The 17,790-nt window shown below is 36.5% G+C and overlaps 1 protein-coding gene and 1 non-coding gene across 4 annotated transcripts in view; both read left to right on the top strand.

The window, feature by feature from the left end:
• Nucleotides 1-17,790, top strand: part of OXR1 (oxidation resistance 1) — a 265,270-nt gene that overhangs the window by 201,198 nt on the left and 46,282 nt on the right. For all 3 annotated transcript variants that reach the window (XM_023757782.1, XM_023757781.1, XM_023757780.1), the window contains exons 4-7: nucleotides 3,790-3,872; nucleotides 5,078-5,185; nucleotides 6,452-6,565; nucleotides 11,425-11,577. In XM_023757782.1, coding sequence (XP_023613550.1) covers nucleotides 3,790-3,872; nucleotides 5,078-5,185; nucleotides 6,452-6,565; nucleotides 11,425-11,577 — 458 coding nt within the window. The remainder of the gene's footprint in view (nucleotides 1-3,789; nucleotides 3,873-5,077; nucleotides 5,186-6,451; nucleotides 6,566-11,424; nucleotides 11,578-17,790) is intronic.
• On the top strand, nucleotides 9,020-9,155 carry LOC111826956. The gene has a single exon (XR_002830405.1). It is a non-coding gene; the product is annotated as a U8 small nucleolar RNA (small nucleolar RNA).

Here is a 17,790-nt window from a genome sequence, read left to right as displayed (position 1 = left end):
TCATGAAAAAAAAAAAATAGTATTCTCTGATAGTCGCTCGCGGCGGCTATTGTGTGTCGCGTCGTCATTATTTTTTTTTTTTTTGACGATTCTAAAGCAGTGGACCAGCAGCCTTAATACTGCCGCCCCCCCTCTACACACCCCATCATGTTGTTGATGATCCCCCATTTTTCGTTGCTACAAATTGTTTATAATTAGCAGCATAGATGATTAACAACAACAACAAGATGTAATCATAAAAGGTGTTTTTCCGATGGTTTTTAGGCGACTCCTGTGACGGGGGGCCCCCCCCCCCCAGGTGAATCTCCCCTTTAAAAGATTTTTAGTAACCCAACGTAGTCAGGTATTGCACGTTTTAATGCCCTAACCGGTTTGGCTCAGTGGATAGAGCGTTGGCCTGTGGACTCAAGGGTCCCGGGTTCGATTCTGGCCAAAGGGCATGTACCTTGGTTGTGGGCACCTACCCAGTAGGGAGTGTGCAGGAGGCGGCTGATCGATGTTTCTCTCTCATCGATGTTTCTAACTCTCTATCCTCTCCTTTCCTCTCTGTGAAAAATCAATAAAATATATTTTTAAAAAAATACTTTGTGGCACACCTTTCGAAAAGCCAGGCCCTTCCTCCAGGTCTTGACAATGACCTGTGCATGTGTTTCTTGTACAGACTCTCCACCACACGGGTAGATTGGCTGCACCCTAGTACCCAGTTTGTTGTTACTGATCTTACCGCTCACCACTTCTGTGTAGTAATGATGTTGATATGTTTTACCATTGACAGACTATAAGGTTGGACCAGATATGTACCCTTCAGCGGGAATCGAACCCGAGACCCTTCGGTGCTCCGGCAGACGCTCTGACCCCTGAGACACGCTGGCCATCCTGGTTTTCATAGTGGCTGTACCAGTTTACATTCCCACAAGCAATGAATGAGGGTTCCTTTTTCCCCACAACCTCTCCAGCAGCACTTGTTATTTATCTGTCTTGTTGATAATAGCCATTCTAACAGTTGTAAGGTGGTATGTCATTGTAGTTTTGATTAGCAAGTTTCATTCTTCCCCATGTGGCTTTCTAATGTTCCCAGCACCCTTTATGGAAGAGACTTTCTTTTCTCCATGGTGTGTTTTTGGCTCCTTTGTCAAAACTCATTTGCCCATATGCATCTGGCTGTATGTTGGGGCTCTCAGTTCTTTTCCATTGGTCTGTGTGTCTGTTTTTCTGCCAATACCATGCTGTTTTGATAACCGTAGCTCTGTAGTATAATTTGAAGTCAGGTAGTGTGATTACTTCCAGCTTCAATCTTTTCCATACTAATCTGATAATTTTTGTTCTATTTCTTTAAAAAATTACATTGGGATTTTGATGGGGTTTGCATTAAATATATATATTGCTTTGGGTAACATGGGCATTTTGATGGGGATTGCATTAAATATGTATATTGCTTTGGGTAACATGGCTGTGGTCCATACGCACTAGATGCCAGTGGATTGATTCTTCCAATCCATGAATGCAGAATATCTTTCCATTTCATTGTGTCTTTTCATTTTCTCTTAATAATGATTTGCAGTGTTTAGTATATAGGTACTTCACATCCTTTGTTAAGATTATTCCTAGGTATTTTCTTTTGGTTGCAATTGCAGAAGGAATTGTTCTTTTCATTTTCTGACGTTTCATTGTTAGTATATAGGAAAGCATTGGATTTTTGTACATTGATTTTGTGTCTTGCAATTTGACTATTTGTTTATTGTTTCTAATAGTTCTTGGGTGGAATCTTTAAGGTTTTCTATATACAGAATCATGTCATCTGCAAAAAGTGACACTTTTGGTTCTTTCTTCCCAATTTGAAAGCCTTTTCTTTCGTATTCTGGCCTGATGGCTCTGGCTCGGACTGTGTTGAATATGAGTGTTGAGAGTGGGGATCCTTGTCTTGATTTTAGAGAAGCTTTCAGTTTTCCACCATTGAGTGTGATACTGGCTGAGGGTTTGTCATATATGGTCCTTACTATCTCGAGGTACTTTCTTTCTATACCCATTTCATTGATTGTTTTAATCATAAATGGTTTTTATATATTACCAAATGCTTTTTCTATATTTATTGATAGGATTATATTATTTTTATCCCTTGTTTTGTTAATGTGGTATATTAGAATGTGTCATAGAATCTTGATATATTAGCTTCTAATCTTTTATAAGAAAAATAATTTTTTTTTGGTAAAAGTGATGCATGCTAATTATAAAGAAATGATACTTTGCAAAGATTAAAGTTTAGAAGGTCACCTCTAATCCAACCATCTAGAGATGCTGTTAATATTAGGGTAGGCAACATTGTCAAGATCTATTTTATGTATATGTACATGTATAGAATAATGGTTAGGTAGTTAGAAGGTAGGAGTGACTGAAAGATATTTGGTTGCCATTAGAAAGAATTTCCTAAAATGATCCTTATTTTTTAAGGATCTAAAATTAAGCAGATCCTTAAAAAATATTAAGAGGTTGGTATTATTGTGACATTTTTACTTGGCACTTGATAAATGTTAGCTGTTATTTATGAACTCTTGGGATATTATGAAACAGATTGAAAAACTGCTGTTAGGCAAAGTAAGTGTAGACTGATGGTTACTCCTAAGTCAATTAAGGAAGGATATATTTTAGTTAAAAGTAATCTGTATTTTACTTTGCTTAAAAAGTTTATAAATTGCAAAATGTGGAAAGTGTTTTTTACTTCCTCTGTTGTTTATGAGCTAGCAGAAATTTTTATTTAAAACTTTATTTAACATAGAGGGGATAGATGGTGATGGAAAAATAAAGTAAAAAAACTATTTAAAAATAGTTCTAATGTTTTCTCATGAGAAAATAAAATTTAAGTATTTTAATTTTAAATTTTAATTCTTCTTCAGGAATGAAGAAGAATACCTCTTTTTCTATAGCCAAACAGTGTAATCAAACTTTTGAATTTTTACCAGTCTGATAGGTGAGAAATGGTATTCATGTAGTTCAAATGTGTATTTTTCTAATTATGAGTTAGATTGAACACACTTTTATATGCTTAAGGGCCATTTTTATGTCCTCTTATGAGTTCTCTGGTCATATCTTTTGCCTGTTTTTACATCTGAGAGTTTTCATCTTCCCCACCACCCCCCTCAGTCTCAGTGTTTAAGCGTTTTTCAAATATTTAGCACTAATTTTTTAGACTTGATTTTGTTAACTATATATATACTTGAGGCCCAGTACATGAAATTCATGCATGGGTAGGGTCCCTAGGCCTGGCCGGTGATCAGGGCCGATTGGGGTCTTCTGGCTACCGGCTGGGGCCTTACTTCATTCTGCACCACCCCCTGGTGGTCAGTGCATGTCATAGCGAGTGATCAAACTCCCGTTCTCTGGGTCAAACTCCTGAGGGGACACTTTGCATATTAGCTTTTTATATATATAGATATATATATATATATATAGATAAATATATAAAGTCTTCAAATCAGTTTAGATGTGTTGAAGGAAGCGATATATATTTTAGTTTTTTATAACTTCCTTCCTGCTGATAGTTAATTATGTTTTGAATTTATTTCCAATTATTGTATTGCATACTGGTCAGTTCCTACAGCAAGCAGGGAGGAAGTACATTTTCTTTTTTTGACAGTTGATTATATTTTAGAGCATAGAATCCCAGGGAACAAGCTGTATTACTAGTGAATCTCATACATATCAGCCCATTGAGCTCTATTTAGCAATCTTTGACATTATTCTGAAAGCAACATACATTTAATAGAGTTTTGCCTCTTTTTTTTTTTTTTTCAGATACTGGCCAAAAGAAGAGCCTAGACAAAAAAGATGGGAGACGAATGTCTTTTCAGAAACCTAAAGGGACTATTGAGTATACTGTAAGTTGTTTGCATTTTAAAAAGCGGGCCACATGCAAATACAAATATTGTATTTGTTTCCATTTTGTTTTTTTACTTCAAAATAAGATATATGCAGTGTGCATAGGAATTTGTTCATAGTTTTTTTTTAAACTATAGTCCGGCCCTCCAACCGTCTGAGGGACAGTGAACTGGCCCCCTGTTTAAAAAGTTTGAGGACCCCTGCATTAGTGTTTATTAAGGCATAAGATTATAGGCATGAAGTATAAGATATTATCTGCACAGGTAACCATGTGGTTGTGCAGAATTGTTAACGTTTAGTTGATTTTGAATTCAGGAGTTTACCACTCTTTGTTTTGGTGATTCAATAAAACTTGTATTATCTGTAGCAAAGTTAAATTCAAATTAAGAGCCATTATTTTGGAGGGAAGGTTAATTTTAAGTTGAAATTATTTTTTTCTTAATGTTATAAATGACCTTTGGGATATAATCAAGTATTGACCAGAAAAGTTATGAAAAATCCTCTAGCAGGTCTTTGATTAATTAGTCTGTTAGTCTTTTTTTAATTTCTTAATCCTTTATTTCATATGTCAAATCCTAAATAAAAGAAACAAGTATCCCTATATGTTTTTAAAAAATTTTAATATCACAGTGTACTCTCAAAATGTGTTTAGTCTAAAATATTTATGATCTAGCTTAAATGCATTTCCAAATCACCTACATATAGTATAAACTTCTCTTGTACTTTAGATAGCTTTAAAGTTAAAAATATGCATATGTATACATATATACACATATGTGCACAGACACATAATGTTTTGTTTAGAGAGAGAGGGAGGAGATGGAAAGAGAGAAACATCAATGTGAGAGTGCAACATTTATTGGTTGCTCCTGCAAAGAAATAGTATATTGTTTTAAAGTCTTTGTAAAGTAAAAATCACTTGTTTGTGTTTAGTAAATTATATTATCTATTTTCAAATTTTTTCAAGTAGAGGCTCACATGTAATTGTGATCTATAATGATAAAGCATATACTCTATATAATAGGTTGAAATCATTTGCTAAAATGAACTGAATTTTTCAAGTTATCCTGTCTCCAAAGATGGAAATACCACTTGTTAATCAAATGTAAGATTGATCCATAAACATACTAATGATCACTAAACCTCATAGTTTCCGTTTTTCTGTTTTAAGGGATTAAAATAATGTATGTTTTCTTTTAAACAGGTTGAATCAAGGGATTCCTTGAATAGTATAGCCCTGAAATTTGATACAACACCAAACGAACTTGTTCAGTTAAATAAGTTATTCTCCCGAGCAGTTGTTACTGGACAGGTAGGTTTTTTTCTATGCATTTGTGTTTAGAAGTATTAAGTAGCAAGACAAAGTATTCATTGCAACATAGCTAATAATATAGAAGATTTAAGAATAATAATTTTATGCATGCTTTGAACAAATCAGATTGGCTCCAGAAGAGAAAATTAACTGTCACTTATGTCCAAATGATTTTTTTCTTATTACAGGTTGCTTTAGAAAATAATTGTGATTTGTCTTTTAAATTTAGTTTTAAAGAGCTTTTTAAAATATCCAAAGCAATACATGATAAAAAAAATTCAGACATTTTTAAAGGTTAAGTTATCCTAACTCAGATACCTAATTTCTTTTTAAAGAAGCAACCACAGTTACTAATTTGTGTCCCCTTCCAGAAATATTCTAGCCCTTTAAAAATATTTATTTATTTAGTTAGTTAGTTAGTTAGTTAGTTAATTCTCACCCAAGGATATTTTCTCATTGACTTTTAGAGAGAGTGGAAGAGAGGGAATGAGGGAAGGAGGGAGTTAGGGGGAGAGAGATAGAGAGAGAGAGAGAGAGAGAGAGAGAGAGAGAGAGATCTATGTGAGAAAGATACACCGATTAGTTGCCTTCTGAACATGCCCACACCCAGGCTGGATCGAACCTGCAATTCAGGTACATGCTCTTGACCTATAATTGAACCCTCTACCCTTAGGTGCACAGGCAGGTGCTCTAAACCCTGAGTCACACTTGACAGGACTTCTAACCTTATTTTTTTTATTTGACTTTGACTTTGGAAAATACTTTATATAAGCACAGTACAATCTCAGATTCTTTTATGTCTGGAGTATTGCGCTGTATTTATATACTTTAACTAGACAGTGTAAGCTTTCTACTATTTTTACTGTTTTACTATGCCCACTGTAGGGAACACTCTTGTACATATCTTTTTTTCTTTATATTCAGAGATTTCTATAAAGTCCTTGAAGTAAAATTGCTGTAATAAAGAATATGTGCATTTAAAATTTTGCTAGCTACTGCAAAATTGTTTTTTAAGAGCAACTCCCATAGGGTATAACAATTATTGTTTCCCCACCCTATTCCTGATAGTATGTACGTATTATCAAACTTTTCTTAATTGAATTTAAATATGTTTTCTTATTTTATTAGAATTATTATGGTAAAAACATTCTTTTAATCTGAATATTTTTATTCTATTTGTTGCTAAAGGTCATTAACGGTACTTGCTAATAAAACATGATCTGCTTGTTAATATTTCAGTTTGGTGAATGTTTCCTTTTCTTCCAGGTTTTATATGTTCCTGATCCTGACTATGTCTCCAGTGTGGAGAGCTCTCCATCGCTAAGCCCCATAAGTCCCCTGTCACCAACATCGTCTGAGGCTGAATTTGATAAGGCCACTGTAAGTGTCCCTACTTTTCAAAGATAGCTGTGAATACATCTCACTGTACATGTATATATCACCATGTTTTTTAAATCCTACTTTGACTATTGTAGAATAAAATTTTTATTTTTATTTTTTACTTAAATTTGTAGATCCCAGTTTTTAAAGTGAAACATTCTTATTAAACCAGGCAGCATAAATCAATTTACTGTTGGTGGTGTTGGTCCAAGGATAGTTACCAATTCACTCTTATAAATACCATGTAATAATTTCACTAAGGAAGAAGTTTTACCTAACAAACATTAGAATATCATGATAGGAAGTCCCTCAGCCCGGCCTGCGCCCTCTTGCAGTCCAAGACCCCTCAGGGGATGTCCGCCTGCTGGCTAAGCCGGCAGTCAGACACCCCTCTCGCAGTCAGGGGCTCTCGCAGTCTGGGACCCCTCGCTCCTTACCGGAGGCAGGAGAGGCTCCCGCCACCACTGCTGCACTCACCAGCTTCTGGCTAAGCAGCGCTTCCCCTGTGGGAGCGCACTGGGAGCGCACTGACCACCTGTGTTGAGTGTCTGCCCCCTGGTGGTCAGTGCGCATCATAGCAACCGGTTGTTCTGCCGTTAGGTCGATTTGCATATTATGCCTTTATTATATAGGCTATAAATGGTTCTCCTCTCCCTCCATTAAATGGCTAGACTCATGAGGGAATCTTCTCTGTTATTTGCTGACTTTAGGAGACACCGGTTTCTTCTCTGCTCCACTTTGCACTGTAAGTTTAGGATACCAAATGGCGTACTAGTAATAAAACAAAAATTATTCATTTTAATTTGCCAAAGGAGCTTCAGAAAGCATTCAAGTGAGCTTCAGAATCACTGCATTAAGAATCAGAATCTATAAACAACAGTTGGGTGTGAGTGACTATGAGGTAAAAATTATATTCTCTAAGAAGTGCCTGTGGTTTCCAGAGGGAAGGGGATGGAGTAGGAAAGGGTAAAGGGGTCCAAATGTATGGTGATAGAAGATGATTTAACTTTGGGTGGTGGGCACACAATGTAATATACAGATCTTGTATCATAGAAATGTACACATAAAACCTATATGATCTTATAAACCAATGTCACCCCAATAAAGTTAATTTAAAAAATATATAAACAACAGTTAAAAACAGCAACCTAGAAATACTGATACTTTGGATAATGTACATGTATATAAGTTTTAATGAGGTCTGATTAAGATTCCTCTGCACAACTTTGATCTTTATTTAAAAGAAATGTACTCTCTAGTGCTATACGTTGAACATTTGCCAAGTTAATCTCATGTCTTCTTTTTGATAGGATTACATTGACAAATTGGGATTGCTATAAATACTGAGTTGTAGAATTTGAGACTTTGAGGGAATCTCAGAGATCATGTTGTTCAATGAAATGTATATTCATTTAAGGAGAGCATTTGACAATGTACTTGACTATAGTTTTGGTGAATAATACTGTTAACTAGTAGATAATGTCAGCTGGATTTGGGGATATCAAAATTTGTTGATAGCTTTGTTCCCACTTGTAAGGAGCCTTTCAATGGCTCTGCATTGACCTTTTCTCCTTCACACATTTATCTTTTATTTAGAAGATATTTGAAAGGGAAGGTGTGTGGTATTGAACTCAACCTCACTAGTTCACATGTTGGCAACATGGGTTTGCATCTCAGCTTCATTTTACTCAATGGGCAAGTTACAGAAATTAGCTAATCACAAGTTTTTCTAAAAATTAAGGGAATAACAATAAAGAAACATTTTTTAAAAAGCCCAAACCCATAGGGTTTCCAGGTAATTGATTGTGGTTAAGAAAGGACAAACGGGGCTTCTAGGCTGCCTACAATGTGCTGTTGTTTGACCTGGTGCTGATACTAATCCATTTATCTGTACATGTGTTTTATGTACTTTTCTGCATATGTGTTATATTTGACAATAAAAGAGCCTTACAAAATTGAAAAAAATTAAGGTAATAGTATATACCTTATATATGAGTGATTTGAAAATTAAATGAAATGGTCCATATAATACACTTAAATATAATAAGTATTGCCGAGGCCGGTTTGGCTCAGTGGATGGAGCGTCGGCCTGCGGACTGAAAGGTCCCAGGTTCGATTCTGGTCAAGGGCGTGTGCCTGGGTTGCGGGCACATCCACAGTGGGAGATGTGCAGGAGGCAGCTGGTCAATGTTTCTCTCTCATCGATGTTTCTAACTCTCTATCTCTCTCCCTTCCTCTCTGTAAAAACTCAATAAAATATATTTAAAAAAAATATAATAAGTATTCATAAATATCCATTAATATTATTAATATCCCTTATTTAATTATTTAACTTAAATTAACAGGCTGAGTGTAATGTTATTAATTTGCATCATAAAATGCAAAGGTTGAGAATTTTGTTACTAGAGATGAGTAATTGAACAGGGTCATTCAACCGTTAAACATAATTCTAGATGATCAGATAGGATAATTCTTACCTGTTCCACCTCTTGGAGGGCAGAACAGAACATGATGACTGGAGTTTGCATGATTCGTGATTAAGGTCGCTGCGTGGTCAGGTGTTGCAACACCCTGATTGCTACACCCTGATTGCTCCTATCTGGTTCTTCCTGACCATCTTCCACTTTATACTTGTGCTGCTAGTTAGAATCTGTACGTTGGGTTTTAGCTTAATTGGTAAACTTAGCCACTTTGTTATCATAGTATGGCATCCCACAGCGTTCTTTTCAGTTGGGAATTTTCTGTATTTGCTGTTTGGGTTGGGAGCAGCAGGTTTTAGTTTGTCAGCTTTTCTGATTTAAGTGTCTCATTAATATGAAAGGGTCTGTCTTGAGCTGATTCAATTGGCAGGGAATCTCTGGTCTTTTCCGGAAGTATTTGTCGCCAGTAAATCTTATATCTAAGCTCCAAATTTTCATTATTAATATTTTTTTAAAAACTTTCAAAAACTTGAATGAGCAAGAATCATTTTGTGTATCTTCAAGTTTTCTATAAAATGATTATTAATGTCAATCATACTTGGTGTCACAATGGTCTTTTGTCAAACCTTCTATCTCACTCAGGCAAGAAAGGCTACTTGCTCAAGGGGGACTTGCCTGGTGATTGGAGCTCCCACCCTGAAAAAAACACAATTCAATATTTAAAACCCATAATTCAATATTTAAAAAATATAGTATATTAAATATAGATGTTTTTCAGTATTCTGCACTGGTCTGTCCTTCTTTCATAAAATACCTGTTAAATATCTGCCCAAGTTCTGGGGATTCAACCCTACATTTTAGGAGGAGTATAATGAAGTTTAGAAAGTAAGTATGAAAATTCTGTCCTCATATAGGTTTAAGGATCCATTTATTAGAGTAGAAAGAGTTATGTTAAAATGGATAGCTCTTTTCAATATCTTAAAGACTGTGAGATAGAAAAAGAGGCAGGCTTGCTTATTATTTCAAAAGACCAGATCAGAACTATTAGATATTAGTAACAAAGTGGCAGTTTTTAGCTTAAAACTCTGCAGAACCTTGCTACTGCTATGAAAAGTATTCAATAAGGCATTGTACATTTATCCATAAGGTATGAAAGGCCTCTGAGGAGGTGTTTGAAACAAAGATCAAAAGGCATCTGTCTAATCTTCCTACATTGTACAGAAAATTGAACTTTGGGGAGAACCGTCAGTTAGTTCTAAGGGGTCAGTGAACCTGGATATAAATATTTTTAGTGAAATCTTAACATTTTTAAAAATTAATACTATAAACAGCAAACTATAGTGTAGCAATGGGCATACCTGTGACTTTGTCCCCACTGGAACTCACAGATATTTTCAAATCACTTTAGAATTGTTGTAGATATCATAAAATGTTGTTTATTGCCATCTACTTGAAAATTATAATTATCAGTCACCACTAGTTCTTATATTAATAAAGAAGCATATATATTACTACATCTTCAATTAAAAAAATGTTTGATTGTGTTTCAATGTAATTGTTTTTCTTTGTAAACCTCTATTTTAAGTATTAAAACATTTTGAGAAGGTTCATAGGCTTCACTGAGAGAATGGTTCATGGCACCAGAAAAGACAAAGAACGTATGGCTAATAAATACGTTGTAGAATGGTATTGGTAAATTCTTTGTAGCTTGAGATTTTATTTTTTTAAAAATATTTGTATTGATTTCAGAGATGAAGGGAGAGGGAGAGAAAGATAGAAACATCAATGATGACAGAGAATCATTGATCGGCTGCCTCCTGCACGCTCCACACTGGGGATTGAACCTGCAACCTGGGCATGTGCCCTGACCAGGAATTGAACCGTGACTTTCTGTTTTGTAGGTGGACGCTCAACCACTGAACCAAGCTGGCTTGAAATTTTAAAGGCTCTTTCAGTGTATGGGTTCTGCTAAATTCATAGGTATCATAAACAAGCACTCTATTTTTCCTGTGCTCCCAACACCTAAGGGATATAGTAAATTGTCTTATCAGGACCAGCAGTTTAATTCAGGAGCAACTGATGTGTGTGTGTGTGTGTGTGTGTGTGTGTGTGTGTGTGCGCATGGTATATTTATATGTGTGGAGTTGGGAATACAAGAAATGTAGTTTGTCAGTTAATTCAACATTCTCCTAGTGATTCATATTTTATATCCCCCATTCAAAAACCATTGAAAATGTAAGTATAAGCTGTGTTAAAAATCTTTAATGAATGTGAAAACTGTGCCATTCTTACCTATATTTTTTACATAAGAACATTTTGGGCTGAACTCCAGAATGTGATGAGAAGGAAGAACACTTATTGAGGGAAGCTATTCATTTGGCTTTAATAATGTGCTTATTTTTATTTAGTTCTCTGAAGTACCTTTTTTTTTTTTTTAAGAATCCTGATGCAGTGCACCCGAAAGAAACAACTCCCTCGTCTACATTTACTGGTATTCGACCTGCACGAGTTGTATCTTCAACTTCGGAAGAGGAAGAAGCATTTACTGAGAAGTTTCTGAAAATTAATTGCAAATATGTTACCAGAGGCAAGGTAACAAATAGTACCTTAAATCACCAACATCAGAAAATGCTTGAATATTTTTTAAAATATTAGTGGAACTACTAGTTTGAGTTAGTGTGGATTCTGCTCATAACAGTCTGGTAATCTGTTGCAAATCATTAAAGGCAATGGCATACATAAATGTACTACAAAAAGCTGATATAAAATGACTATTTTTGGGCACTCTTGAAGTGCCAATCCTTGCAGAGTTAGTATGATACCCAAATAGGAAGATAACTACTATTCATTGAGTACCTACTATATGCCAGAAATTGTTTTGGTGTTTTATTTTAATTATTTTATCAACTCAAAATAGGTGGTCCTATTCCTTCTTCACAGGAAAAAATATATATATCAGAAAAGGTTAATGAGTCTAAGGATTCTCTGTCATGGCCAGAATTCAAACTGAGTTTGAATCTCTGTTTTATGTACCACACCTTGCTGCTTTACACAGCAAAGATATCATGTCTGCAGAAGCAATATAGTAAAGTAACACAGAGTTGGAAAATAAACTCCAGGTATTGCTTAGCAAGTAACTATGATACCAACTTAAAAAATTATGACTGCCTAATAATCAAAATTAATAAATTATGAATATTTGAAATACAGGTGTTCAGTTCTATAAATTTCTTCCTACATACTGTTTTAACTGGACCCACATTCTCAATATGTTGTATTTTTATTTTCATTCAGTTAATAATATTTTCTCTTTATTTCTTCTTTGGCCCATGGAATATTAGAGTGTTTAATTTGTAAACATTTGGGGATTTAAAAAAAATCTTTTGTTTTTGAGTTCTGATGTTATTCCATGTAGTTAGATAACATACTACTTTTTGAAGACTTAATTTAAGACTTATTTTATGGTCCAGAACGTGGTATGTCTTGCACTTGAAAACAATGTGTATCTGCTCTATTGGGAGGACTATTCTATAAATGTCAGTTAATTCAAGTTAAGTGATAGTGTTGTTCTTTTGCATCCCCATTGATTTTCTGTCTATCAATTATTGACAAGAGGATGCTGAAATACCTCATGGTGATTGTGTATTTTCTATTTCTCCTTTCGTTTCTGTTTTTGTTTTGTGTATTTTGAAACTTTGTCATTAGGTATACAAATGTTTAAGATTTTTATATTGTCTTGATGAATTGATTTGTTTCATTATTCTTGGTAATATTCTTGCCATGAAATCTACTTTGATCAATACTTATAGTCACTTCATATTCCTTTTGATTAATGTTAATGGTTTATCTCTTTTGTTGTTTTACTTTTGACCTATGTCTTTATATTTAAAATGAGTTTCCATGCCTTACTCAGAGGGAAGGTATAGGAGGGCTTACATTAGAATTCACTCTTTGTATTGTACATTCTATGGGCTTTAACAAAATATATAGTGACAACCCACCATTACAGTATCATCCTATATAACAGTGGTCGGCAAACTGCAGCTCATGAGCCACATGCGGCTCTTTGGCCCCTTGAGTGTGGCCACGAAGTTTCAATTGCACTGTATGTGCGCGCCTGCACGTGGTATTTTGTGGAAGAGCCACACTCAAGGGGCCACAATTTGCCCACCACTGCTATATAATAAAAGGTTAATATGCAAATTGACCGACGGTGGAATGACCGGTCGCTATGATGCTCACTGACAACCATGGGGCAGACGCTCAACGTAGGAGTTGCCCCCGGTGGTCAGTGCGCTCCCACAGGGGGAGCTCGCTCAGCCAGAAGCAAGGCTCACAGCTGGCGAGTGCAGTAGCAGTGGTGGGAGCCTTCCCACTGCTGCGACATCCCCCAAGGGGTCCCACACTGTGAGAGGGTGCAGGCTGGGCTGAGGGACTCTCCCCCACCCCCCCCCCACTCCCAGTGCATGAATGTCGTGCACCGGGCCTCAAGTAGAGAATAGTTTCATTGCCCTAAAAATTCTCTTTGCTCTGCCTGTTCATTCTTCCCTGGAAACTGCTGATCATTTTACTGTCTTCATAGTTTTGCCCTTTTCAGAGTGTCATATAGTTAGAATCATACAGTATAATTGTATGATTTCAAGTTGTCTTCTTTCACTTAGCAATATGCATTTAAGAGTCCTGCCTTTCTTTTGTGATTAGATAGCTTTTTTAAAAAAAATTGCTGAAAAATAATTCACTGTGTGGATATTCTGTTTTCACTGACTGAAGGACATCTTGTTTGTTTCTAAATTTGGGTACTTGTGAAACAGCTGCTAGAAACATTCACATGCAGGTTCTTTGTGTAGACGTAAGCTTTTACCTCATTCGGGTAGTAAGCAGTGCTATTGCTAGATCTAGATCACATGTTAAGATTATTTTTAGCTAAGTAAGAAACTCCCAAAATGTCGTCCAAAGTGGTTGTATCATTTTGTATTTGTACCAACAATCAATAAGAGCTGCTGTTGCTCCACATCTTCACTAGCATTCATTGTTGTCAGTGTTTTAGAATTGTTAGCCATGCTAATTGGTCTTTAGTGGTAACTCATGGTTTTAACTTGCATTTTCCTAACGACTTATGATATTGAGCATATTTTCATAAGCATATTTGCTATCCTATATCTTTGGCAATTTCTTTGTATTTGAAAGATCTTTTCATTGGGCATAGAATTTTAGGTTGACAGGTTTTTATTTTTTCTCAGAATTTTGAAGATGTTTCTTTCAGAACTCCACTGTTTTCTGGCCTGCATTGTTTCTGAGAGAAAGAAGTCTTCTGTTATTTTTATATTTGGTGTTCTGTACAAAATACAGTTTTTTCTTTTGGTTGTATTCAACATGGCTTGTTTATTACTTTTTGAGCAATTTTTTACAATGTGCCTTGGTGTATTTTTCATTTTCTTTCTTGCTTGAGGATCATTTAGCTTCTTGGATCTGTGGGTTTATAGTTTTCATCAAATTTGTAAACTTTTTGGCCATATTTCTTCAAATATTTTTTTCTCTCACGTTCTCTTCTTTGGGAACTTCAATTATGCATGTTTGGCCTGCTTGATGTTGTGTCTCATAGCTCACTAGTACTCTGTTCTTCTTTGTTTTGGACAATTTCAATTGCTATATCTTTATGTTCACTAATACTTTTCTCCCTTGTCTAATCTGCTATTCTATCTAGTGTATTTTTCATCTCTATTAAGTTCAAACTGGTTCTCATATCTTCATGGTTCCTACTTCACTTGCACAATCTTTCTTCTATATTCTTGAATATATGGGATATGTATTAAGGTATTTTTACATTATATATTCTCTACTCTTAATTATCTATTTCTTAGATCATCCCTGGCAATGTAAATGTTCCTACAGTATACTTTACCATCTCTCATTGGCTTGAGTTGGTGTAATCCAGGAATACAAATTGATGTGTGTGAATCTATTTAAAATATTAATCAAAAGATGAGTAGGCTATGCTTTATATGAAATTACTTGTTTAGGTGGCCCATGGTCTGTCTAAACTAAAAGAAATGCTATTCATACTTTTGGACTGATTCCCTTTCCCCCACCAAAATGGTAGTTTTATGTTCTTCAAATTAAGCCAGGTAAATTCACAGAGCTGAGTATGGGATTGGAAGGAGAGTGTGATACCAAATTAAACAGGATTGAAGTGTTGTTGTTATTGTTTTAATCTTTATTGTTGAGAGTATTATAGATGTCCTTCCTTCCTCCCTCTCAGAAGGCTCCCCTTCACCCAGATGCCACTCCACCCCAGCCCTTCACCATCCTATTGTCTTTGTCCAGGGATAATGGGTAATGCATATATGCAAATAAGTTCTTTGGTTAATCTCTTCCTGTCCCCCTATGCCCCTGTGCTATGAGATTCATCAGTCTGTTCCATGTTTTCATGCCTCTGGTTCTATTTTATTCATCAGTTTATTTTGTTCATTAGATTCCTTGTTCATTTATTTTGACTTTTAGAGTCAATTGTTGGTAGGTTTGTATTTATTTCCATTTATTGTTCATACTTTTTATTTTATTTTTTTAAATTTTTCTTCTGCTTAGGGAAGACCCTTCAACATTTCATGTAATACTGGTTTGGTGGTGATGAACTCCTTTAGCTTTTCTTTGTCTGGGAAGCACTTTATCTGTCCTTCAATTCTAAATGATAGCTTTGTTGGGTAGAGTAATCTTGGTCATAGGTCCTTGCTTTTCATCTCTGAATATTTCTTGCCTCTCCCTTCTGGTCTAAAAAGTTTCTGTTGAGAAATCAGCTGATGGTTGGATGAGTACTCCCTTGTAGGTAACTAACTGCTTTTCTCTTGCTGCTTTTAAGATTCTGTCTTTGATTTTAACCTTTTTCATTTTAAATTATGATGTGTTTTGATGTAGGCCTCTTTGGATTCATCTTGTTTGAGACTCTCTGTGCTTCCTGGACTTGTAAGTCTATTTCTTTCACCAGGTAGGGGAAATTTTCTGTCAATTTTTTTTTTCAAATAGGTTTTCAATTTCTTGCTCCCTTTCTTCTTCTTCTGGCACACCCATGATGCAAATATTGGTACACTTGAAGTTGTCCCAGAGGCTCCTTACACTATCTTCATATTTTTGGATTGTTATTTTTTTATTTTTTCTGTTCTGATTAGGTGTTCTTTGCTGCCTCATATTTCAAATCACTGATTTGATTCTTGGCATAATCTACTCTACTGTTAATCCCCTTTAAATTACTCTTCATTTCAGTTAGTGTATCCTTCATTCTGACTGGCCGTTTTTTATGTCATTGATGTTTTCACTAAGTTCCTGGATTATCCTTATAACTATTGTTTTGAACAGAGGTGGGGAAGACATGCGAAATTATTTGGTCTGGCCCTGCCAAGGCATTATGGGTGAGTTAATTAAATGTTTGACCAAAAATAGCAGGATAATTGTTAAGTTGATAATTTTGTATGGCCCACAAATGGTTATAAATATCTCAATGGCCTTGCTAGAAAAAGGTTCCTCACCCCTGGTTTTGAACTCTGTATCTGATTGTTTCCTTTGTTTCTATTTTATTAACTTCTTTTTCTGGAGGTTTCTTCTGTCCTTTCATTTGTGACACGTTTCTTTGTCTCCTCATTTTGGCTGCTTCCCTGTGTTTGTTTCTCTGTATTAGGTAGTGATGCTATGTCTCCTGGAATTGGTAAAGTGGCCTTGTGTAGGGCCCAGTGGCTCAGCCTCCCTAGTCATCTGAGCTGGACACTCGAAGTGTGCCCCTGTGTGGGCTGTGTGCACTGTCCTGTTTTAGTTGAGCCTCGATTGCTGTTGGCAATACTGGGAGGGATTGACTCCTACGCCAGTTGGCTGTGAGGACCAGTTACAACCACAGCAGAAGAGCTGCTGTGCAGGAGATGCTCCTATGGAGCAAGACTTGCTTCAGTTGGGCTTTGACGCTCACTGAGTCCACCCCTTAAGAGTGTTGCTCATGGATGTGGTAGATGTGTAATCTGGCATGGTCTGAAGCTGACCACCTGGTGCACTGGCTCCTGGGAGGTGCGAAGTCAGCTACTGCCTCTGCCCTACCTGGGGCCACCCAGCAAGAGCTACAGAGAGATCTTCAGATGGCTGCTACTTATGTGGGGCTTGCAGGTGTCCAAGAGAGGTCAAGTTGGGAACCTTGGCAGGCTGTTGCTAGTGCCAGGTCTGGGGCCACTTATTGAGAAGTATGTGCACACTGAGGTCAGCTGCTGCTTGTTTGAGAAATTTTAGGAAAGTCTGAAGCCTGAGCAAGGACAGGCCATTCATATGGAAAAGCCACTGCAAACAGCTTGGGAGGGGCTACAAAATGGGTGGAGCAGGGTCTCATGGAATCACCAGGGTGTGGTGAACAGTGTGGGCCAGGTCAATGGAGACATAGATGTGGCTCCTGCCTGTAGGCCTTGTGGTGGGGGAGGTCTCAGCCAAGGAACAATGACCTCTGCCAACACTTTTGTCTGGGAGAAAGCTGCCTCCCAGTTCTTGCCCTGATATCAGATAATTTAGTTCTTCCCCATATGTCCCTGGATACTTTCAAGCTGCTGCCCTAGTGCTGGAGCTCAGAGGAAGTGAGTCTGTGCTTGGGCCCTTTAATAGCAACTGCCTGGGACTCCTGCAGTGTCTGTGTCACTCAGCCACGATCCCTGCTGGTTTTTACAGCCCTAAGTTATGGGGACTTCTCTTTCTGGCACTGGAACCCTGGGCTGGGGACTCTAGTGTGGGACTGGGACCCCCTTGCTCCTTTCAGAGACCTCTGCAGCCAAAATATCCCTCCCA

The sequence above is a fragment of the Myotis lucifugus genome, unplaced genomic scaffold (assembly GCF_000147115.1).
Source record: "Myotis lucifugus unplaced genomic scaffold, Myoluc2.0 scaffold_114, whole genome shotgun sequence".
Classification (NCBI taxonomy): Eukaryota; Metazoa; Chordata; class Mammalia; order Chiroptera; family Vespertilionidae; genus Myotis; species Myotis lucifugus.
This window is presented reverse-complemented; position numbering and strand designations above follow the sequence as displayed.